This window comes from Calidris pugnax, unplaced genomic scaffold, assembly GCF_001431845.1.
Source record: "Calidris pugnax isolate Ruff unplaced genomic scaffold, ASM143184v1 scaffold103, whole genome shotgun sequence".
In the NCBI taxonomy this organism is placed as follows: domain Eukaryota; kingdom Metazoa; phylum Chordata; class Aves; order Charadriiformes; family Scolopacidae; genus Calidris; species Calidris pugnax.
This window is the reverse complement of record NW_015090990.1, coordinates 20,055,577-20,078,563: the sequence shown is the minus strand read 5'-3', so window position 1 is coordinate 20,078,563 and position 22,987 is coordinate 20,055,577. Positions and strand designations below refer to the sequence as shown.

General features: G+C 41.9%; 2 protein-coding genes across 8 annotated transcripts in view; one reads left to right on the top strand and one right to left on the bottom strand.

The window, feature by feature from the left end:
• Positions 1–10,594, top strand: part of LOC106895165 (chromosome unknown open reading frame, human C2orf88) — a 35,822-nt gene extending 25,228 nt beyond the window's left edge. For 2 of the 4 annotated variants that reach the window (XM_014954341.1, XM_014954340.1), the window contains 3 exons: positions 5,046–5,118; positions 5,707–5,783; positions 9,374–10,594. In XM_014954341.1, the coding sequence (XP_014809827.1) occupies positions 9,540–9,803 (264 nt within the window). In that variant the 5' untranslated portion in view covers positions 5,046–5,118; positions 5,707–5,783; positions 9,374–9,539 and the 3' untranslated portion in view covers positions 9,804–10,594. Of the gene's footprint in view, positions 1–117; positions 331–5,045; positions 5,119–5,706; positions 5,784–9,373 lie in introns of those variants that run through there. The other 2 variants (XM_014954338.1, XM_014954339.1) reach the window with 2 other exon arrangements.
• A 2,305-nt stretch (positions 10,595–12,899) lies between these two features.
• Positions 12,900–22,987, bottom strand: part of HIBCH (3-hydroxyisobutyryl-CoA hydrolase) — a 43,975-nt gene continuing 33,887 nt past the window's right edge. For all 4 annotated transcript variants that reach the window (XM_014954333.1, XM_014954334.1, XM_014954335.1 and 1 more), the window contains exons 12-14: positions 21,966–22,085; positions 20,737–20,770; positions 12,900–15,595 (exon numbers count right to left, since the gene is read on the bottom strand). In XM_014954333.1, coding sequence (XP_014809819.1) covers positions 15,480–15,595; positions 20,737–20,770; positions 21,966–22,085 — 270 coding nt within the window. In that variant the 3' untranslated portion in view covers positions 12,900–15,479. The remainder of the gene's footprint in view (positions 15,596–20,736; positions 20,771–21,965; positions 22,086–22,987) is intronic.

Sequence of the window (22,987 nt, the reverse complement as noted above, 5' to 3'; positions counted from 1 at the left end):
CCTGTGCGGGAGAGCGGGGCCGGGCCGGCTGCCCGCTCCGTGGGGCGGCGGGTGCCGAAGGGGCCGTCGGTGCGGGGCGGCGGCCGGGCGGGAGCGGGCGGGCGGTTGTTGTCGACATGGACTTTGATGGTGGTTTCGGCTCTTTGCGGTTCAGGCAGCGGAATCCGGGGGACGCGGCGTTGGTGGGACGGGGGTGCGATCCTGCCGGGCGGCTGCGGAGGAAGGAGCATCCTTCTCCGGGAGTTCCTCCCGGGTGGCCGGAGGCGCGCCGCTGGGATCGCCTTTGGGAGATGCTCTGGGCACCGAACCCCCCCATCCCTCACGGCGCTGGTATGTCGGGCGGGTTTCTTGCTCTTCATCTCTCCTCTCGGCTGAGGAGGACCGCGGGCGGCCTGGCGCCGTGCTGTGGGAGGGCTGGGCTGCGTCCCCTCGCCGGCGTCACCATGGGTGGTGACCCACGGGGCGAGCGGTGGCCGTGGGGGGGACTGGCCTTCAGCACCCTCGGCTTGTGCTGCGGAGGAGAGGAGGAAGAGCTGGGCTTGGAGATGGGGGGATACCTTATTCCTCCCATCACCTCACAGTGGGGTTACTGGCCACAAAGTCCTCAAAACCGAGCAAAAAAAGAGGGGTGCTGCTCCAGCTGGGCACCGGTGGGGTTGCCTGAGAAGAGGTAGTTACCCCCTAAAGCGATATGAGTGATGGAGAACAGGGTGGTAAATGGTGAGGAAGCACCTCTCTTAAGCCACGTTCCATCTTCAGGGATGACACGAGACAACTGTATTTGGTGGCCGAGGTGGTGGGAGGGTTTCTTGTCGGCCCTGGCTCTGCCAGGCTTCCTTGGCTGTCCCAGGCTTGAGCACAGCCCGGCGCAGGGAAGGAGGGTTCCCTTCATCTGGCACCTTGTACAACACAGGTTTAATAACGTGAGATCAGCCACGGCAAAAATTGTAAAACATTTAGAAACATCGCGTGCTTTCTCATAGTTCAGGAAGTAGGAGTCCAAATCAGGTTTCTAACACCAGTCATTTAAAAAAAAAAAAAAAAAAAGAAAAGAAAGAAAAATACAGGGATTTATGCTAAAGTCTTAACAGAGTGGTATTTTTAACCTTTAAGTACACACAGATTCGTTTTTCTTCTGAACATTATGTTCTGCTGAGGAAATTCTTTATGTAATTTGGTTCATACGAGTGGCACGAGGGGCTGGGCAGAGCCTCCCCACGCTCACGTCTCTGGGGACAAGGTGGGTCGGTGGCAGGGTCCCGGTGGGGACGGGGAACCGGTGATGCTGCGGGGCCGTGTGGGCCACGGCTGCCTTGCCTGGCCCCCGGCTCCTTGGGCATGAAGGCAGCAGCTCAGTTAGAAGGAGAAGCTGGCATATCAGGAGCGATGAAATTCAAGAAAACAAATTCTGGGGGAGAGCCGTGAGACAGAGTGATTTTTGATTATTTATTTTTTTTCAGGCTGATGCAGTTCTCTATTGCAATTCTGGGCAGCTTTCAAATAGCTGGAGAATCTGGTTGTTAACTTCTCGTTTTGTTCTCCTCGGCTGATTTCTGCTAATTATTGGTGACGTGGTTGTGATTTTAAAACGTGGGGCTGTGTTTTCCTGCGCGTTCCTGTGTGAGACGAGGTCTGCTGTTGCATTCCTGGTTCTGATTCCCAGTTTTACAGTTGGCTTCAATACACGGAGATCAAAGAACAGGACGGGGCTGTGTGCTGCTTTTCTTGTACTCTTCTCCGGTTGTTCCTGGGCAGATCCTGGCCATCTCCTTCCTTCTGACTTTAATCCAGTGGGACCTTTGCCTTTGTAAGGGCATCCCAAGGCAAAGCAGTGTGCCTCATCCATACCTTATGATCTGCAGCTCCATATGTTTGTAGTCCAATCTTGTGACGGTTACTACAATAAAGCGCGACCCTGTCAGCCTGAGATACTGATCCACTGTTTTACCTGCTGCTGCTGCTGCTCATCAGTTCTGGCAGGATCCCCAGGCTGGGCAGCAGCCAGAGACCACAGAAGGAGGAGCTTTCTTGCTTGTAAAGATTTGTGCATCTCCGTTTGTCATCTGCAGCAGCCTGTCTTTGGCTTGCACCTGTGGAGGACAGTAATATACTTTAGAAACAGGGCTAGAGCCTAAGTTTTAGATAAAGTAGCTTAGTGTTTTAACATTTTCCCTAAGGTGGGCTGTTAATAGGTAGACTGACACCACAATGGCATGGAAGTTCTGTGCTATATATTGCACCTGTGGAGGACAGTAATATACTTTATAAACAGGCTAGAGCCTAAGTTTTAGCATGAGTATAAGTAGCTTAGTGTTTTAATGTTTTCCTGAAGGTGGGCTCTCAATAGGTAGACTGACACCACAATGGTATGGAAGTTCTGTGCTATATGTAGGAAAATGCCAGTTTCTACTCTAGTTCATTCAAAACAGCATCACAGGATTGTGATAAACCAACAGGCTGCTTCATTTCTCCCCAGTGCCACGCTTTAAAGCAGTGTGACCTTGGTGTGGGACTCAGCTGGGGTCCCTGACGCCCTGTGGTGGTACACCTTGCATTTTCCCAGCTGTGGGGAAAATGTTTGTAGGGGTCTTCTCCAGGTTATAGATTTGTAGCTAATACATACAGAGGGTGGGATGATAATTGTAACAATCGTGGGCTTTGCTGAAAGATGTGTTGAATCAGCATCTTTCCATGTTACGCGTGTCAAGGAAACAGCTACAGGTCTGTGTTACAAACTTGACATCCATTTGTTATGTGTTGTCTCTGTTCACTCACTGGTTCTGAGCATTATTTTGTATTTGGGTGTGGGTTCTTAGAGAGTTTCAGATCTCCTCTGTGACCATTAGCTTTTCCTTCCTCTGAACCAAGGCATTTCTCTGTAATTCTGTGGCTGAGTTCCTTCAATTTCAAGTAAACTTCCTGCAGACAGAGCTTCTGAGAAGCTCTGCATCTTCTTCACGCCCTTCTTTCTTCTACAGCCTTGCTCTGAGGCCTCACTCGCTGAGGAAACTCCATTGGTCCACTCCTACTCATCCAGAAAACAGGCTTTCATAAACATTAGGCATCCTAGTCTTGTTTGTGTGAGGGCACGTTAAGTTAATTACTCTCCCTTGTCCATGGTCTGGCAGAGTCTACTGAGAAAGGTCTGCTTCCTTGTGTTCTGAGACATCCTGGGGAAAAAACCACCAGGCATTGAAGAAGCAGAATTAATACATTGTACGTATTTTCTCCAGAATGGTAGTATGTGTGGTTACTTGGACAAGCAGTTAAGCGAGAGCAGAACTTGCAAGAACTTCTGAGCATCATCTTCCCCTCTTGCCTTCAGGCTGCTCTCTGAGCTGCGAGCAATTCCGGTAAATAAACCGCTGCACTGGAGGGGGGAGGGAGGATTTCAGGACAGACTGACAGGGTACAGTTTTACTTTCATGAAATCAGACAGCTACCGAGCACACAATGTTCTTTACTTTTAACAAGACATTTTTCCTGGATGAAAAGTAACCTTATGGCTGCTGAGGACTGTACCTGCTGGCATTGCTAGTATTGGTGTTTTCAAAACCTACAGGTTCCTTGCTGTACTTCACCTTTGATGGCTACATCAACCATCCTTTCACTGAAGAGCCTTTTGAAGGAAGCTGGAGGTCATGCCTGGTTCTGAGAAGCGAGTGTGTTGTTCCCCCAGTCAGTTACAAACTGGCTTAGAAGCCTGCAAAATTTTTATCAATTCTGGCCATAGGAGGGAAAAAACTCAAGCCGTTGAAATTCCACCGTGTACCCTGAGCCAGATAACCAGGAGACTTTCATTGACATGCTAATCCTGCACAGCAGTTGTTTGTGGTTCCTGCATCCAGCCCTTTCCAATCTGTAGCTCTTATCTCTCGCTGGCAGTAAGCAACAGAGAGGGAGAGGACGGCCCTGCCAGGCATGAGAGCTTCGTTTTTTGCTCTTCATTTCCTGAGTTGTTTTGGGGGGTATGTAGGTATTTCAGCGATTGCCAAAGGTAGCTGGATGTTGGGGATTGCGCTTGTCTTAAAAGAACTCTCGCTTTTTAAAACTTCCTTTTTCTATGGTTAGGAGGAGACTTTTTAAACATTATTCCAGTGTAGCTGCTCTGTAGGATTTGCAGAAGACTGGATGTTAAGGAGAGGCAGAAGTATAAAACTGGTGGATTGGACTGCTTTGAGAGCCCCTGCCTGGGGCAGCTCTGCGTGGGGAGCCTCTGAGTCCTGCCGCGACACAGGAGATGCTGTGCACCACGTGAATGATTCATCCCTCCACCATTTATGTGCCGTTGCTGTGTTCAAAACTGCAGAATATACACAAGCATAATATCATGTATCCTCCTGAGCAACGTCCCGCCTTCTTAGGGAGAGGAATGGCAGATGTAGGATGTTCTGGGTTTCTGTTTCTCTCCATTATTAGACAGAGAACGTAAATATTTAATGTCCTCAGGTGCGGTTCAGAGGTCTGGATGCCTAAATGCTTTACCTCTGCTGGTACCTCAGTTGGGTCACCTGCCTTGAGTTTGAATATCTTTGTTACAAAGAGTAACCTTTATTGTTTCCAGGATTATGACAGCACTGTGATTATCTGATTATTCTCCCTATGCACTTGGATGGTGAACGTCCAGGTCTCAGAGAAAGCTCTGAGAGGGAGAAGGGAAAACCAGGTAACTTTTAAGCTTAGGCAAAAATGGGGCACTCCAGATGCTGGCGTATTCCTGTATCCTTGCTGAAACTGTCCTTCACTGGACTTGCTGGGGAAGGAGGTTGGCATCCTGCATGTAGCAGGGGAGCCACCAGCCTAAGCAGTGGCCCCTCTGTATGCCCGGGATTAGGTGCTGTGTATAAATTGTTGGAGCCTGCCATTCAATCTGATTTCTTAAGTGCTGTATCATCCTTTTACCTCTGGCAAAGTCAAACGCTGGGGGCAAACGGGCAAACAGACTTCTGCAAGGCCGGCACGGCAGATTCATCCTGACTTTGTGGTGAGATGTAACTTTGACATCTTCGTTTGTGCTAAGTCTTATTTATTGGTTCCCTTTGCAGAGTCCCGGTCGTGAAGAGGTCTGGGCTGGACTGGGGACAAGTGGGACAACTTGCCAAAAGCAGGTACAGTTTGGTAAGTAGCTCAGTAGCGTGTTGAGCGTCTTCTGGATACCGAGGAAAAAACGACAAGCCTCCCTGGCTGAAGGAGGGTTACAAGGAGTCGTATTTGAACCTAAAAGTTTGGAAAGTGAGAAGCCTCGTTCTGTCACAGCAGAAATGACTCTGTGTGCTCAGCTGGGCAAAGCTGCACTAAGCTATTTTGAATAGTATGGCTTATTTTTAATCCAGTGGCTGCTATAACAGAAAGCGTTATAGAAAGCAATTCCTTGCAGTATAGATTGAACTTCGAGGAGATTTTTTCAAAGGTCTTATGGGTGGAAACCATTTACATGGTAGCAGGAATTTACTTGCCTGTGATAGCTAGAGATGTTGCATAACAGCCTGTCTTCATCATATTCCAGAAAGGCGGGCAAAACTCTTATTTTTGGATAGCTCACATTTTTCCTTTTGTGATTATTTCTTAGTGATGATTTTAATACCTTACAAAGTCTTGTTTATCTCAGTAAAACTGCAGTTGTGCTAGTCATACTTTCTTCCTGTATTTTCTATTGTGTAATAGTGAATTGCAGGCAGCCTTTTACCATTGTTTTGTTTCCTTCAGTGGTTAGAAATGCACTCACCTTGGCAGGAAGCACTTAGCCAGGCTGGCACAGAGGCTGCGTAGTCCTCTCATGCAAGGTAAGCTCAGCTGGGTATGTGGTACCACTCCCTCAATGTTTTCTCTCTCCTCCTATTACCACATGTAGTAAATAACATAATAGGTGAAACAACACCTGAAGTTGTCCTCAGGGATGTCCATTCCAGGGATATGGAAGGGAATCGATTGTTTGCAGGACTCTTCTTAAAATAATAAATGGTGTTTATAGTATTGAAGTTAAATGAGGTATTTAAAAGCATATTGACTATGTGTCCACTGAAATTGAGCACAACTAGGAACCTGTATTATTCAGATGAGTTAAATCAACGTTTCACTTGCTCTAAAATCGGAATTTAAAAAAAGAAGATGTTTTAAGGCACGTGATGGGGCTGCTTTAACTCCTGTTTGACAGTGTAATGGAGCAGCTTGCAGCTCCCTAACCTCTGCCTGCAGCTAAGCACAGCAGCTTGTCACGTGGGGAACTGCATCTGCAGAGGTTTTGGCCTGAGCCTCGAACCATCTATGCAGTGGTTTCTGAGACAAAACTGGCAAGAGATTAGAGCTTGGACACTGAAAGAAACAGACTCCTATCAGATAATTTTGCCTTGTGCAGTTACTGAATGAAATATCGTTCTGGGAGTAAAATGAGCTGCTTTCTTTTTTTTTTTTCCCCACCCCCTCTGAGGGTGTGAGCATTGTGAGAAAAGCTAGAGATGTTAACATCTATGTCAGAACTTAATACTCTGTAGATGAGTTAAGTGATGAGGATTTAAACAGCGTTTCACCATGTATGTGCAAGCAGTGGTTGTCAGAAAAAAAACAAGCAAGCAGTCAGAACATGAAAGGCAGCTTCATTTGCGATCATTTATGTGCCAACAATTATTAACTCCAGCAGAGCAGGCAAAGTATAAAACTTACTGCAGCGACTTGGAAAGTACCGTGCTGTATAAATAATGAAATGAGCAACAGTCAAGAATTCAAACTAGGGTCGATAACCCTGCTTTTAAGCTCAACTAGTAATCAATTTGGAACAATTTAGTTGTCTCGTATGCCTTGCTGTCTAGAAGTTTTATAGCCTGCCCCTTCCTCTGTGGAGTGCAGGCAGACAAACAGTTGATTTAGCCCAAATGAAAAGGCAGAGGTAAGAAGGTGGGAACAGGTAAATCCTGCAGAGGAAGATGCTGACCTATGGAATTTCTTCCTACCTGCTTTAAGAGGTGTTTGTCCCCCTCTACTTCCATTCCCTCCTCCTTTCTGCTAGGCATTAACTCATCTGCCGGTGTCCCCTAACAGAAGAGGAAAGGAAATCTCTGGTTGTAGGATGAAAACATCTTAAAACAATGATAAAATACTAACTAAAGCTGCCTACCTTTTAACAGATGTCCTTTAAAAAGCACAAAAAAGGGTAACATATAAAAGAATATGGCTCCAAACTTAGAGAAAAGGTCCAAATCTGAATAGTCATTAAAGTGTCACGGATGAAACTCATAAAATATTTTGTTATATCAACTGTGGCACAGAGCATTTGTATGGCTGGGGAATTTGAGGTTTAAATCTACAGTATTTAGAGCTCTGACTAAGCCTAAGGAGGACATGACATCTAATCTAAAACTTCTAATTGTCACTGGCAGTGTAGGGAGCAGGGATTAGATGGCACACCCGTGTGCTCAGCTGGGTAAAGACTGCAGCTTTCAGGTACCAGCAACGCTGGGTCATAGATGCTGTTAGTGATTCTTTGCCATATTAGATACTTCGAGCTACGTATTTGTCAAGAAGAGCAAGTGGAAATTATTAATGTTTCATTAATAGTAGATATTGAAATCAGACATGCAAAAGATAGTACTACTAGAAAGTTTTGAATTATTCAGATGTCTGAATTGCTTTCAGACATCTCCTTGGCCTCTGGCCTGTAAGCATGTTCTGTAAGCATTTTAAGTTTCATCTATGTGTGTTGTTGGTAGACATGGGTATAAAGCTCATGGGGTTTTTATACACCTCCATAGGGGTAAATGTGGTTCCTTGTGCAGTGAAGGGAATCCTTTTACTCATTTAATAACAAGTCATTACAGTAAAAATCTCACTTAGCTCTCCTCTGTGTTGGGTCAAACTACAAATGCCAGCAGCAGGTTTATGTTACAGGCTTGTTAACTATATTGCCTACTCTAAAGTACACTGGGACATGCTGCAGCGTGTCATTATGCACAAAAGGAATTTACTGAATTTTATTGAAGTGATTTACAAACATTTATCTAAGAAGTTGCAATGTTCTGATACAAAGCTCAAGGTATAAAAATGTCTGTACATAGTTTGTGGCTTCAGAAGCCCTTCAGGCCTGACTTTCTGCTGGAACACCAATGACTGCTTCTTAGTGTTGGCACTTTCAGTCCCACAAACTGTTGTCTAAACAGGTAGCGATGTTTTCATCAACTGGCAGAAAGAGGAGAGAAGCTTGTCACCAGCAACCTGATTCTCAGGAGTCAGCTGTTGGACTGGGGAATTCCCTTCCTACCTGTGAAGCATCATTTGCCTGCAAATGGGATTGATTTCCTCTGCAAATATTTGCCCGTGATCAGGTTACTGGATTGGAGCCCCTAAATAAGGCTTAACATCTTTGCCATGATGATGTTTTCAAAGGCTATTTACAAAAAAATCTTTTAACTTTGGCTGACCTTAGTACAACGTCATCGGGTGAAGCTGTGGGGAACAGTTGGTTTCTGTGCAGCACAGTCTTTATTTTGGCTGGCAGTCTATTCACTCTGATAAGCGGGTAAGCTCATGCCAAGCAAAGGCAGGCGTATCCTGAGATTCTGCTTTGCCTGTGTAAGAGAAAATAGCCCGAGAAACAGCTTTGTAGGCCAGTAAACAAATAAAAAAACATCTACCAGAATTTAGGGCTGCCCAATTCTGATTCTTGAGGAGTTTGACAAAGGGACCCTGACAGGTGTTTTGCTCCTTGCTCTCCCATCTCTAGATCTAGAGCTGTCCTGCTTTAAAGAGGACTCTGACTCTTAAAGAGGACAGAGCTCTGGCTCTGTCAGACCTGCTGGGAACACAGCACTCTGCCGCTGTCCCTCACCTCACAAGGCAAAAACCAAGCAGCAGCTCTGGTTTCTCCTGAATGCCTTCTCATGACTGCACGCTCGAGCCTCCTTGAGCACCAGCAGAGTGACACTGAGAATTAGCATCACTCCTGCCCAAAGGGTGTGCCACAGCCATGACACAAGGCTCCTGTTAGGTGGTGGTTGTGGGATGCTTCTGTGCGGTGTTTTTGGGTTTTATTGTTTTTCAGTAGCAGCAGTTGCTGGAGTTTAACAGGATTTGTTTACAGACTCAGGAGAATATGACTGCATTGTCAGTTTGGAAGAAACAGCCTGGGGTTTTTTTTTTTAGGACCTTTACATTCCTAGATGGCTTGCATCACGTACTGGGAATTGCATTCAGAGGCAGCTTGAATTCAGGTCAAGCTTTGCCTACTTGTAGTAGATGGATGTTAGCGATAAAAACATTCTATGTACACCATGCAGAGATTTATTGAAGTTGCTTCTACAAGCGTCTGCGGTGAATTTAGCTTTCTTTTGAGCTCTCTGAGAATGGCAAACTATTGCATTTATGTGAAACACTGTTTTGACAGATTTCTTCAGAAGTAAAGAAGCACAAAAGGGGACGTTCTGTTCTTTGAAAATAACTGGAGCCACTGGCAAGAAGCAGCAACACTGTGCATCGAACAAGGAAACCCTTTCCAGGTTACCAAAACATGCTGTTGAACTGAATTTTGCAGCTGCGTTTTCCAATGTACCATGGGATGCATCAAATCCAAGGACGCCTTTCCGGGTTCAAATGCTCTCCAGGATGAAGGGATCAGGGGAGGTAACGAAGGCTGCACCGGGGAGAAGTCGTCGCTGATAGCGGTGAAGGGGGATGAGAAGGGCCCGTCGAGCACCATCGTGCTGGACTACGCGCACCGCCTGTCCCGGGAGATCGTGGACCAGGCCGTGAGGCAGTGGGCAGTGAGGGAAAGCAAGTACAGCGACATCCCCTTCATCGAGAGCGACGTGCCCTGAGCCCCCCCGGCAGGGACTGCCTTCACCACGGGTGTGCTGTCTGTTAAGCACTTTGTAACTGGTACCAGTGCAAATAAAAGTAACATCAGCTGTGATTCCAGCATAACGCCGCTATACGAGTGTGTCTGCAAGGAGAGGCTGAAAAAATTTGCCTTTAAATCTGTATTGCTAAGGAACTAATTGGATCACAGTAGAACCTATTAATCAAGCGTCATTTGTTATCAGCCGTATGTTGAGTATATTCTGTCCTTGTACGTGTTGAATGTGATCAGAAATCCCTGTTAAAAAAAAAGACCAGAAGAATGTGGCTGCCTTGCGACCGTACAAGCGCTGCCACAGAGGCCCCAAAGATGATTAAGGACAAAGTGTGGATTATTTTTATGTACAGGTTAAAAAATCAGTGGCCTGTTTGTAGGTGAAAAGAGAAGAACTCCTTATGCTTGGTAACTCTGTCTGCATTTTGCTAAAGTGAAACCAAGGTCTACATGTAGCAAAGGTAACTGCTGTCATAAATTTTACTTTGATGCTCTGACCTGCCTAAATCTGTAAGCCACAAAATAAGGAAGGCGATGAGAAGCGTTTTATGCAACCAAGTAGTATTCAGGGAACCGTATGGATTGTGGTACTACTCAACTCCCAGTCTTAAGGGAACCAGAGAGAAACGTTACAATATTGGTAAACAGTGCATTATAATTAACAGATGCTCTGGATTCTGTAAATGCGTGAAGGCTATTCTCTAAAATCCTGCACTAAGATAGTTTAATTACATCTGATCACTGTGTTCAGCCAAAGCTGTTTGGTTTTTTGTTTTGTTTTTTTCCTTTGGTGCCAGGGTGCTGGCTTTTGGGGGTTTGGTTTGGTTTTGTTTTTTACTTAAACCCAGATAGATAGGTGTGCAAAAACTACTGATGCTAACTGCTGAAACGAACCTTCAAAGGCACAGCAGTCTTTCTTACAGGAAGATTCAATCTTACAGGAAGATTTCACTCTGAAGTTACACACCCTTGGGACAGTCCTGAGGTTCTGCAGGCTCCGGTAAAAGCACGTATGGCAATGCAAAGCTGAGCTGCAGGCACCTACAGCCTGAGCACTGCACTGAAACAGAGAGTAAGCCTCATGCCCAGAGCTGAAGGGCTGTGTTCCTCACCCACTGCATTGAGCTGGCATCTCACGCTGCACCCTGCTCCTCCAGGACTTGCAGCCCGACCTGCTGTGCTCACAACTGGCGTTTGAGAGATCAAGAAAGGGATTAATTACTCAGAGTCACCTTAAAGCTAAAATTTTGCTGATGTTTTATACAAAGTGGATGCCTTGGGATTTTAGCACCAGTTTGTTCAGTTTTGTTACAATTTAAAAGATGCGTATTTTCTTCCTAAATCAAAGTGCTTTCCATGTTATGTTTTCATTTTATAGCAAAATGCTTTCCATACTGGCAAAAACTGTTACTATTTTTAAAAGGTAAACATAGTTCTCGTAACTGATCCAAAGCATGATTTTCAAGCCACGGTAAGCAAGCAGAAAGAGGACCATGCAAATCGTTATTTTTAGCTTATTCTCAAACCTAAGACAGTCTATGAATTAAGCTGGTTTGCAAACTTTGTGACACAAACTTAGTTATTTAAAATTCCCCTGTGTTGGAGAAGTGGTTGGATCAAGGGTAAATGGTGAAAAATAGTTCTTTGTAACGCAGAACAAGACTTTCATTAATTCACACTGATCAGACCCTGCTAGTAAGACTGTTCTCCCTTTTTTGCTGAAAAAGGGGAAAAAAATCTGCCTCTGTTGTGATGTTGTCTTCTTTGAAGCAATGTAGTTTTCTTTGAAGCCATATGCAAAGTGGAACTAAAGTATTCTGGACCATTTAAATTCCACTGCTAACAGTGATGTTCCTTGAAGCTCTAAAGCGTGTAAAACATTGATTCATACCCCACCTTTGCTGTATCTAAGAAAACTCCATGCCATATGCTAGGGTGAATTAAAAAGCAAAGGCAAAACACCGATCAGAGCAGTACATATTAATCGGATATTGCTTAACCACAGTATTAAAAAAAGATATTCCTATTCTTATTATAGATAAAATGGAGTTTTATTACAAAAAAAAAAAAAGGATGGCCTTTCTGCAGCATTAGCCTTGGCTCAAGAATGTTATTATGGTCTCAATATGGACCATGATAAAATAAATAAAGGCCGGGGGGAAGCCCAAACTCTACGGATGTTATTTGGCAGAGAGGTGAATAGCAGATAGCAGGCTGCACTCGCTTTAGGAGTGTGTTCAGGTGTCCCTGTGTTGCCCCTTGTGGCTTGGTGGCTGCCACCAAGTTGGGTGCTGCAGCGCTCGCTGGCACGATGTCTTAAATCCTCCCTTTGGCTGTGGCTGTAGCACCCGGCGCTCCTCCGCAGTCAGAGTATCACAGGCACTTTGGAAAGCAGCTTCTCCCTTGGCAGCTGCCACCACACGGCCCAACAGCAGGCAGGGTTATAAAATAACGTCAAACAGCCTCGAGTGAAGCCATAGCGTACTGATCAACCCTCAAAATTCCCCCAAAGGAGAAGGTTACCCCAGGTATAATTAAAGGTGCCTCACGGTGAGCTTCCTTTTTGGGGTGCCTGCTGTGTGGGAGGGCTGCACTGCTCGCTGAGAGCCACCCGTAACGCGGGAGCGACTGAATTCCCCCAAAGGAGAAGGTTACCCCAGGTATAATTAAAGGTGCCTCACGGTGAGCTTCCTTTTTGGGGTGCTTGCTGTGTGGGAGGGCTGCACTGCTTGCTCAGAGAGCCACCATAATGCGGTAGCGACTGAATCCCCTGCTGCTCGTTATGTCCAAACAGTCATTTACCTGCCACCGCAGAGCTCGTCTTCCCTCATTAACGCCTGACGAACGCGGCAGCTTCAATATGGCCTGAAGTGCAATTCCAGCTGGTTTATGATGCTTCCCATGACATTGGCACTTGGGGAAAGCAGGCAGCAAATGGAAAGCACACAAGCTTGCAAACAACAGGGAGACAGCTTCTCACCAGGAAAATAATCTCTTTTACAAGAGGCTGTCCTTAATAAATAATGCACTTAATAAAAAAAAAAAAAAGAAAAAACTGTTCGATAGTACAACCTGGTGAGAGATCAAAGGAGATCTCATTCCAGAGTTCTGCTGTATTTTTAATAGGCACAACAGTAATACATCATAATAATAAATATAAAGACTTCTTTACCAAAATAAAATGACATCTGGTTATTTATCATTAGATTACTCTAAACTGTGCTATAGTCTTATAAAGCCACTTATAGTGGCTTTCCAGCTAAGTTGCCACTGATTCTCTGACTTGATTTTCTGTAATAAAGGCACTCCAGTATGGGACTGGCATACTCTGCAAAAACATTTACTTCTATTTAGGAGTTAAAAATACATTTGCTTTATATTTTCTCCAGGAAACATTAAGTATAGTCTGAGTGGGTACTACGTGACTGACTTGATATTCTCATAATGGTTCAAAACACATTAACTGCAGCACAACTTTGTAAAAGTGACATTTCTGTAGTAAGACACATCAGTATTCCCAAATAAAACACATTACAATATATTTTTACAATATTTTTGTGGAAAATACTTTCTTGTGGACCAAATAAAATGAAACTTACCATTTGCTTGTAGACTCTCATTTGATAAAATGCACAGATTGGACAGGGGCTTGTTACCATGAGTTTGGGGTAATTCCCGTCCACATACATTTTGGAAGCAAGTGACCGTGCAAGTCAGTTTATTGATTCAGAAGTAAACTCTTGCTAAAATGTTTTGAGGCCTTTTTATACGAGAAGGTGTGATCCCTACTCCCTGGGGATTACTGTCTTTCTCATTAAATATGTTGCTGAAGATTGCTCCTTTTGTTTAAAAACCTAAAACATATAAACATTTTGAAAAATAAGGGGGGGAAGGTTTACATTCCTTACAAAACCAGGATGAGGTAGAAATTCAAGTAATTTTCAGAAGTTACCCTAGAGATATTAATGAAATCTCTCGACTGCTTTTGACTGTCTCATGACAAATATGTACATGGTAACATTAACTGGCAGCTTAAATTTTAACAATTTTATATTAAAGATTCTAGTGACCAAGCAAGGTGCCCTATTTCTTGGTTTTGCTCTCCATTTTGCTCACCTCTAATTCTTTGAAAGTCACTCTAGTAGTTCACCTTGATGCCTGTATTTCCTGGACTTTGTTTCCAGGCAACAGCTTCTAGGAAGAAAAGAGCCTTAAGCCAGTGCAGACCATTACTGTCGGTAATAAAAGCTGCCCAACGTTGAAAACTCCGTAATGATTCTGCTGTAGCTCTGACTTTTTGATTCCCCGGTGCTGATTACTGACTACCTTATCTGAACAAAAGTTTTCTTCCTTTAGTCTCAGTGGTTCATCTTCAGAGAACCCAAAATTTGTATTTGTGACGTGCCTATAACCGTAGAAACAAGTAGGAAGAGATAGTGATATATGATTTGATTAACCATAAAAAAAGCAGGCAGTCTTAATGCTGAAGAAAGCTTAGTAGCTATGTGTTGCATACACAATAGAAAAATTAATTTTACACCCCAAACCCCCCCAAAAGATTTTACTTTTATCAAGGGGCTCTGGCAAGTATTACTAGTATCAGAACCCAGCAACCTTTAATGCATATCTGACGAGGGGTTTTTGATGCACATTTAAATTTTGATCCCAGCAAATACATTTTTTAGGATATGTTGTGTTAAAAAGGTTTACGATCCGTGTAGCAGCAGATACTTCATGTTTTCCCCTATTTGTTATCTTCAGTACATATTGCTGTGTTCCCCCTCCTTTTCCCGGATTTGCCACCCACCAGAAGGATGTTCGTGGGCACAAGAAAGCGGGAACCCAGGCCTGTTGGTGCAGATAAAGCTGCAGCCGCTGGTAGCACGAGGCTGAGCTCTGCCACTAAAATCATTAGACAATCATTAACATGAACAGGAAACGTGCTGTTTAGTGTTCAGGCGAAGGTCTGAGACAGTTATGTCTTCACCACTGCAAGATCAGTTTTTGAAATCACAAAAAACTGGGTTTACAAGCAAACAGAAGCGTGCTCTAGGCTGGGGCAATATGTTGACATTTGAAACAATGTCTACATCAGGTAGCACGACTGAATACCCACCAACTCTTAAATCAATAGAACCATTTCTTGCTCTCAGACCAATAATGTGTCAGTCTGACCTTTTATTGAAAAGACTACTTAACACCATGGACTCAGCATGTCTTGCATTTTCCTTTGTAGTTCCAACCATTTTAAAGCTTTAAGTATATTTGTTTAAAAAGGAATCTAAGGCACCATCCCAATTTAACGGATCACAGACAGACAAAGGTCTCCTGACTTCTTGCTTATTAGGTCAGCCCTTAACTATACTGTCTCCCCCAAAGGCTCCTCCTAAACCAAGAGCTAAAAAAATTAAATATTAATCATTGTGTAAAGTGGTAAAAATAACAATTTGCCTTGAAGTAATTTTTCCCCTTATTAACCAGTGTTACAGCAGCATAATTAAAGAGAATGTTCACAAATGCAAAAAAAATAGACTTACAAAGCTCAGGCTAGCTAAAGAGTCTTGTCAAACTCCATTATAGCACTATTAACTTTTATATCAGAGAATTAAGCAGATGTATAAGATGTCGATAGGCTTGATCTTTACAACTTGAGATCGTTGTTTCCCAGTGGCTTAAAACAATCATTCACAAACTCATCACTGACTTCTTCTAAAGCAGCTGGCTTCCATCTGGGGGACTGGTCTTTGTCAATCAGCACTGTCAGGTGGAGCATAAAAACACAAAAGTTACTTGTAAGCTTTCTCTAATTAAGATGACTTCAGATTGCATCAAGACAGACATATAGAGTGAATCCATGGGGGAGAAGAATCAATACGGTCTGGAGGAGACACGGTTGTTGTAACACAGCTATTTCTACTGTAATAAAAATTACTGAGTTGTGACCTGTCTGGAGACCTGTCTGGAGAGCTGCCTGGTGATACAAGGCATGGTGGATGACTTCAGAAGCAGCCCAAGCTTTGAAGGAATAGACCTGAAATTAGTGCTTTCTCTTAGACCTACTGCTGCTCCTGGCTTCTGCTCTTTCACGTGGAGCTGGGAACAGGATGCGTGATGCTTCTTTTGGACAAGGGCTTTTCACATCTCTGTGCAAAATCTGAGGCTTGGTAGAGGAAATGATTGATGCTTCTTTTGGACAAGGGCTTTTCACATCTCTGTGCAAAATCTGAGGCTTGGTAGAGTAGAGGAAATGACTCAAAGTAGGCGTTAAATGCCCAAAGCTAATTTAAGCACATCACATGAACTAATAATGAAATAACTAATGAGAAAATAGTAAAGCAGAGTATCTTTGTGCAAAAATCAAGAATATTTGTTTGTAAATACTGACGGATACTGCAGACCTATGTAGATTTAACTGTGAAGATTTGTATAGTCTTAGTCTGTATACTTTACACGGTAGCCTGGGAAATGCACATCACTGGAGATAAAATTGTCAGTGAATGAATTGCATGTTAAAAGTGTAACAAGAAAATATCAATTCTCAAACAGCATTCCTTGTGTTACAGAACTGCTGAAGGCATGTCAGCAAGAACAGCTGCACTAGCAAACAGTAACAAGACAAGAGAGTTTATTTGTGTGTAAAAATGAGCAATATGAATGGAATTCTAGAGTGTCCTTCCAAGCACCTTTGTGGCTCCAAGAAAACCCACAAAGCTGCTATTCAAAATGTGAAATTTTTCTGATTTAAAAAAGAACAGCTATAGTAACTGTGGCACTCTAGGAAGTACTGCCACCCAACATCCCTCCTCAATACACATCCCCTTCAGATGTGTGATATCAGCACCTGATTTGAGATGCACCTGCATCCTGGGAGGCTGCCTGACCAACACAGCCCACAGCATATAGGGGAGGGCAGCACACACCTCCTGAGTTCCTCTGCTGAGAGTAGAGTTTGTTCATTCTTTTTGACAAAGACTTTAGAGTAGGATGGTTCTAAAGGCACGTGGACAAAAGACACTCACAGAGACTAGATATTTTGAAGACTAATAGCTAAGGTAAGTTGTCACGTCTTTCTAAACAGATTTCATTCTTGGTGACTAAACTAGAACTATCTGGGATGAGAAATGTGTGAAGGAGTTGGATTTTAAGTTTGGTGGAAAGAATGTCCCCCTAAAGATTGTGTGCTGTTAAAAGACAGGCATTATGGCAGCTTGTGGTAAAAAATGTGACTTGAAATCTTCTTTTTTATTTTTTCCCAACGCTGGGAAAATGCCTAGAAAATAAATGTTGTTCAAATGATAACAGCTCTAATTAATATTTCTGTGGCTGAAGACATATAAGCATCACAACTCTTCAGCTTGCATCTCCAAGGAGAATTGGAGCCCTGTGCCTATTTACCTGCAAATACAAGGCTCAGGACTCTTTGGATGCAAATAAACACTGATTTGGAAAAGAATCCCATTAAACAGATAGAAGCTGTAATTCCACAGAGAGTAGAATCCATGTGGACAATTATTTAAAAGAAATGTGCTGTAAGAGAGCGATTTCACTAAGGAATTCAACTGGGAAACTTACTGAAAAGTTATGAACCTACAAGTTAATTTTAAACACTATGATGTGAAGCCATTAGTTGGTTTGGGTGAAAATATGTAAGTGTCCCAAATCAACTGCATTTATTCCATCGGAGTAGTACTTGTCTAATGATTTTCTTCAACTTCAGTTGAAGTTCACAGTCTGGCTAAAATAATCTTAACTGTTATCCACAAAAGACAACACTGACTAGAGACTCTTTAAATTGGGGGGAGAGAGGAGTCCCTGTGTAAATACTACACTTTCAACTCTGAAATACAGTAGTAATTGCTGATAATTCTCCACTCTATGGTACTAATGTGTAATCAAGTTAATCTTTCTGTTTGGGTCTGTGGCCATTTTTACTCTGGTGGATAAACTGAATGATGATAATAGTCTCTCTAATTAAATCTTTAGTCTCATGTGAGTTAAACTTTTTTTTTTCTAATTGTATCATGAAAATATTCCCTTTCTGCATTAACTTCTGTATATTTTGTATTTCTCCAGTTTGAGATAAGAATCACTACGAGAAAGGAACCATAATTATGAAGACTTCTAAGGTAGGCTAAGGGAAGTTCATTACGATAAAAGTAACTGCACGTAAACATTGTGTTGAGGGTTTGTTCTTGTGTTCTTTTACCTCTTTAACAGAGGAGTTTCGAATTATTTTTTTTTTCAGAAGCAGTGACTTTACCAGACTTCAATTAGTGTTCTATTGCTTAGTTTCACTTACTGGTATTTCTAAGCACCTAAAATTCTGTTGGTTGCAATGAAATCTCTCTAGCTTCTCAGTGACTGCAGGGGGTTGTGCCCAGGGTAAGGCTCACAGCTGCCGGCGCTGCAGGAGGGCAGAAGCCCTACAGAAATACTTTGCAGGATCAGCGATATGTGGAAGGCCTTTCAAATTCCATTTCAAGTGTACATTCCTGCAAAAATATTCAGGAGGCTAATTTAACAGATTTTTGTCCCCACAGGCTGCTGAGATTGTAGTTTACCTGGATATGTTTGGGCACAGGTTCCCAAATTGACACTTTTCTTATGCAGTAAGAATTAAAAACCAAAATCCTTGGAAATTACTGAGAGCTTTGCACTTCTTAGTTTATGTACTATTCTATAAATCAAAGTGAAAAATGGGTATCTGAAGTGTTCAAAGACCACATTTAGCATTATAAGGGAAAGAGTTGATGGAATATCATGAAATATGATCTGTGTATTTTATGCTTTAAGAGTTTTGGCTTTTATTTAGTACATCAAATCGCAAGAATCATAAATGGGCAAGACTGTTTGCCAGCAGATTTTCAGTCTGGCTCAAAGAAAACTGGCTAAAAGAAAAATGAAATTTTGACCTCGGGTCAAAGCAGGTTTAAAAAGCTTTTAAACAAACTACTTCCCTAGAATGCCTATTCAAATTATGGTTTGAAGCAGATAAAAGCTGTTATTAAAACCTGACCAATGGCAATTGCTGCTGAAAAACAATCTTCAAAAACTAAAATCTGATTATTCTATCTTAACTTTATTTTGTGGTAGATCCTCTTGTGGTAGACAGGGTCAACAGCTGGCTCTTAAATGCTTGGAATGTAATGTTTAAATAAAATAAAAACTAATACTTAACATTTTTATCTTTTTCACTTTTATTCACTATGGTTGATCCTGTGAAGTACTTAATAATCTTAATTCCTAGTAAAAAGGATGCTCAGCATGTTGTTGGATAATGATTTTTATGACGTTAGACCCAACTAGAAATGATTTTGAGTCAGATTCTGCACCACTCTTAAACAAGAAAAACAATTTTAGGAAGGCAAATCTGAGAACAAGATATATGCAGTAAGCAGAGAGCAAAACTGCTCCAAGGACACATTATTATACTTAGCAGTCCCCTCAGTGCAGCTGGATCTCTGGTGGCAGGTTGTTGGTTTGTTTTTTTTTTTTATTCCTCTGATGTAGTTAAGCCTTTGCTATAGTATCTGAGTATATGAGTGTAAAAGAGAAGGTTCCCAACTGCTGTTCTTGAAGCTTTTTTCTTTACAAGCAGTTAGTATAATTTACTGGCCATACTGACAAATTACTTGCTTCTGTGCTCTACTATATCCCCAGATGGTTTAATGACCTTGTGCATTCTGAGTGAGAATTTGGTTTGTTGTTCATCTTCAAATGTATTTTAAAAAGTATATTCCTAGGATATATTCTAAGTCACCATATAAACCACTGAACAGATATCTTTGTCCTCATTACACATTGAAAACCAGGTCCTTCTTAACTGGTAAGTTGTGGTAAACTCTTCAAAGGAGTCTCTGCTAATACATGCTAAAGATTGATTAATTAAAATCAGAAACTTTTTCCATGCTGTACAAATGAACTTTGCATATCTCACCCCAGGCTACCTTTAATACATTATTACTAATAGTGAATGCTCAAACAAATATCCACTTACTCAAGTGGATTTTAGACTACTTTATAAAGACAGATATAAAGAAAATGAGGAGGAGGTGATGATATATAATATACTCAAGTATGTAAATGTGTGAATTACAAGACAGGTTCCCTCAACCCCAAAGTGTTGTTCATCCAAATGTTTTGTACTGTAAGCTCCTTGGAAAAGGAAATGCGTCTGCTTTGTTTCATCTTGTGCTGAATAGTACATAAATAATTACTACAGTTTCTAACAGATGTGACATTGGGTTTGACAAACTGCATAGTGAATCAGCAGTAGAATCAAGGACAGAATCTAAGTCTGTCCCCTAGGTGAACTTGCTGAGCTGCTGCTCCACTTTTACCACTGCCTATTTTAACCAACGCCTTAAAATGCTGAATTACTTAACATTAGGTTTACATATATAGTTTTTTAATGGCAAGATCTCTATATAGAGGTATTTGGACATGGGTGAAAGTAGTGTCTGTTCTAACAATTTTCTACGCAAATAGTTGGTCTTGACTTTGAGTTTTAAACCATGTTTCAGCTGCTGAACCAGCTATGAGGCTGCACTAAGTCTGGACACACAAATGATACACGTAGCTACTCACTACTATCTGTATTAAATATATTTTGAACTTTCCCAATGAACTGGTGACACCTTTTCACGGTGCTGTGTTACCAGGTGGATACATAACATTAGGTAACTGAGATTACACAAAGGAAACAACATGGCTGTTACCCTTTGGAACAAATAATAAATTTTGGGAATACAAGAGTCCAATAAGCAAACCCTGTAGCGAGCTGGGAGGTTTCTCTGGGCTTTTGCTGCACGTACTTTCCTTAACCTCTAGAGAAGCAATACAACACTGCGTTTGCATATTATTTAAGTTTGAGCAGTATTTCTGGTGTGCATGCTTACCTGCTCGAACCCCTTCATAGAAGTCATGGCCTTTCTGAAAGACAAAAAAAACCAAGCTGTAACATGATGCATTCTATTTATCCCATCTTTCCCTATCCCACTTCTGCTTGAAATGTGAATTCTCAAGATTCTGTTAAATCCCACTTGTACTGTTCTCATCTAGTCCTACTTTCTCTTTACTTATTAAAGAGCTCTCTATCCTCTTGCTTGAATGCAGCCACAACTCTAAAAATCAGTCTGTTGAACTGTAGGTGATCAGCCAACTTTTATGCAGTGTAAACCCTCTCTCTGGGTTAATCTCAGGTTTTTCTGAAGAGTTTTGTATGACAGGGGATAAGGTGTGTAGGATCAGAAATTCTTCAGAGAAAGGCCACTCTTCAGGAACTGTGATGTATTCTGTATACTTGAGATACTTTGCAGTTAAATGGAATCCTGGAAACATCCTTTTTTAGTTGTTGTTGTTTTAAATGTTATGTTTACCTTTATTAGAAAAAAATCCCTAAGGATACCTCACTAGCAATGGAGCAACAACACTAGTTCCAGGAAAGATATGGCAAAGATACTGTCAGGTGCTACAACATATCAGAATTAAATACATTTTCACTCTTTTTTAATTATCACAAATCATTTCATCAGATACATAAAAATCTTTTTTTAAAATGTGAAAAAACTAATAAGGGTGCCATGGGGAAGCTTTGAGGAATTTGTTTAGATAATTCAGTTAGCAACTCTGTTCTACTGAAAGGATCACTTCCTCATGTTCTCCAAGTACTCAGCCCTTACTACAAATAGTACTAAAATCTCTTGTTTTCTTTAAGTTTATTACAGCACTCCTGAAAGACAGTGATATATTATTCCCATCCTGCTGATGGGAACTGAGGCACTGAGAGCTAAGTAATTAAAACAGAAAATCTGTTCAAGAACACCAGAGTTTTAAAATGATGGTCCAAATACAGAACTTTCTATATTGTAACTTTATCATGTTTTTTCTTGACAAAAGTCCTCAATCATTCCCATTTGACCATCATCAATGCATTCTTCTTTAGAGTTCCATATAAATACGTGTAGCTGGAAAAAAAAAGTGACAGCCTAATACAAGGTACGGGGGGGGTGGGGGAAAAACCCAAACCTATAAATTTTGAGCCCTTGATGTAATCTATAAAACTGAAGTGGCTGACAGACGTGCTACCCCTCCATGGCTGGAAAGACACACAAGGCTGCTTGCTCACCATGCATGCTTGGCTCAGTCTGTATTCCATTGTGAGTACATCTTGTAAGCTCATGGAAGCTCCTTCTCTGAGCTGTCTGAGAGTCATCTTTAAGGATGTAGGTGACATCTTATTAATAGTCTGAGGAAGACAGTAACAATTGTTTTTATTCTCTTCAATTTAGACACATTTGTAAGTCTGTCTTTTTTGCATTTTAAACTTTAAGTTAATGATGGCACTCTTCTCCCTTAGCTCCCTTCTGTGATACCTGTTCCTTCTGCTCCCTCCCACCACACTGTCATACTAAATGAACTTCCTTGCATAAGCTTCCTTGCACAAAAGCAAGATCTCTGGGAAGTGTGCCATGGCTCGTGGAAAGCCTAGGTCACATCACTTATTATCAAATTACCACAAGCCAGAGAATCTAACACAGCTTGAAAGCCATTTCTGAACAGATTCTTTTGAGAAGTGAAAGTGAGTCTTACAAGCAATTATATCTTTTTAAATATAAATATATGGTCTGAATTGCTCTTAGATGTTACTGATATTGTAGCTACTGATATTAATATTGTACAGCATTTACATTTTATTTGGTACATCAGAGTAGTAAGGTAATAATAGTGAGATAAGCCACCAAATTTAAGTAGTTGCTTTGTGATCATCTGCAAATACTAGACAATATACTAAGAAGAAAATTGTGGAAGGAAAAAAATATTAAAAGAAATCAAACATAAAGGTGTATTTGTCCAGGCTGGGATCAACAGATACTGCAGTAATTTAGCCCTACATTGCTCTGCTGATGGGAAGCCTGGAGAGGTCTTGCCTTCTTTTGACAGAGCTACAGGCTACAAATATTATGCAACAAACAGGATCTGTTTAAGGCACACAGACAAATGCTGTAAATCTGGCTCTCATGATTATCCTTCAATTAACAGCATGCCAGTAAACACAAGGGGGAGGTGGGGAGAAAGACAAAAACCTAGATAAGAAAACAGAACTGAGCTTTAAAGCTTTCAGGGTTGTGGGGGAAAGGAGTTAAACCT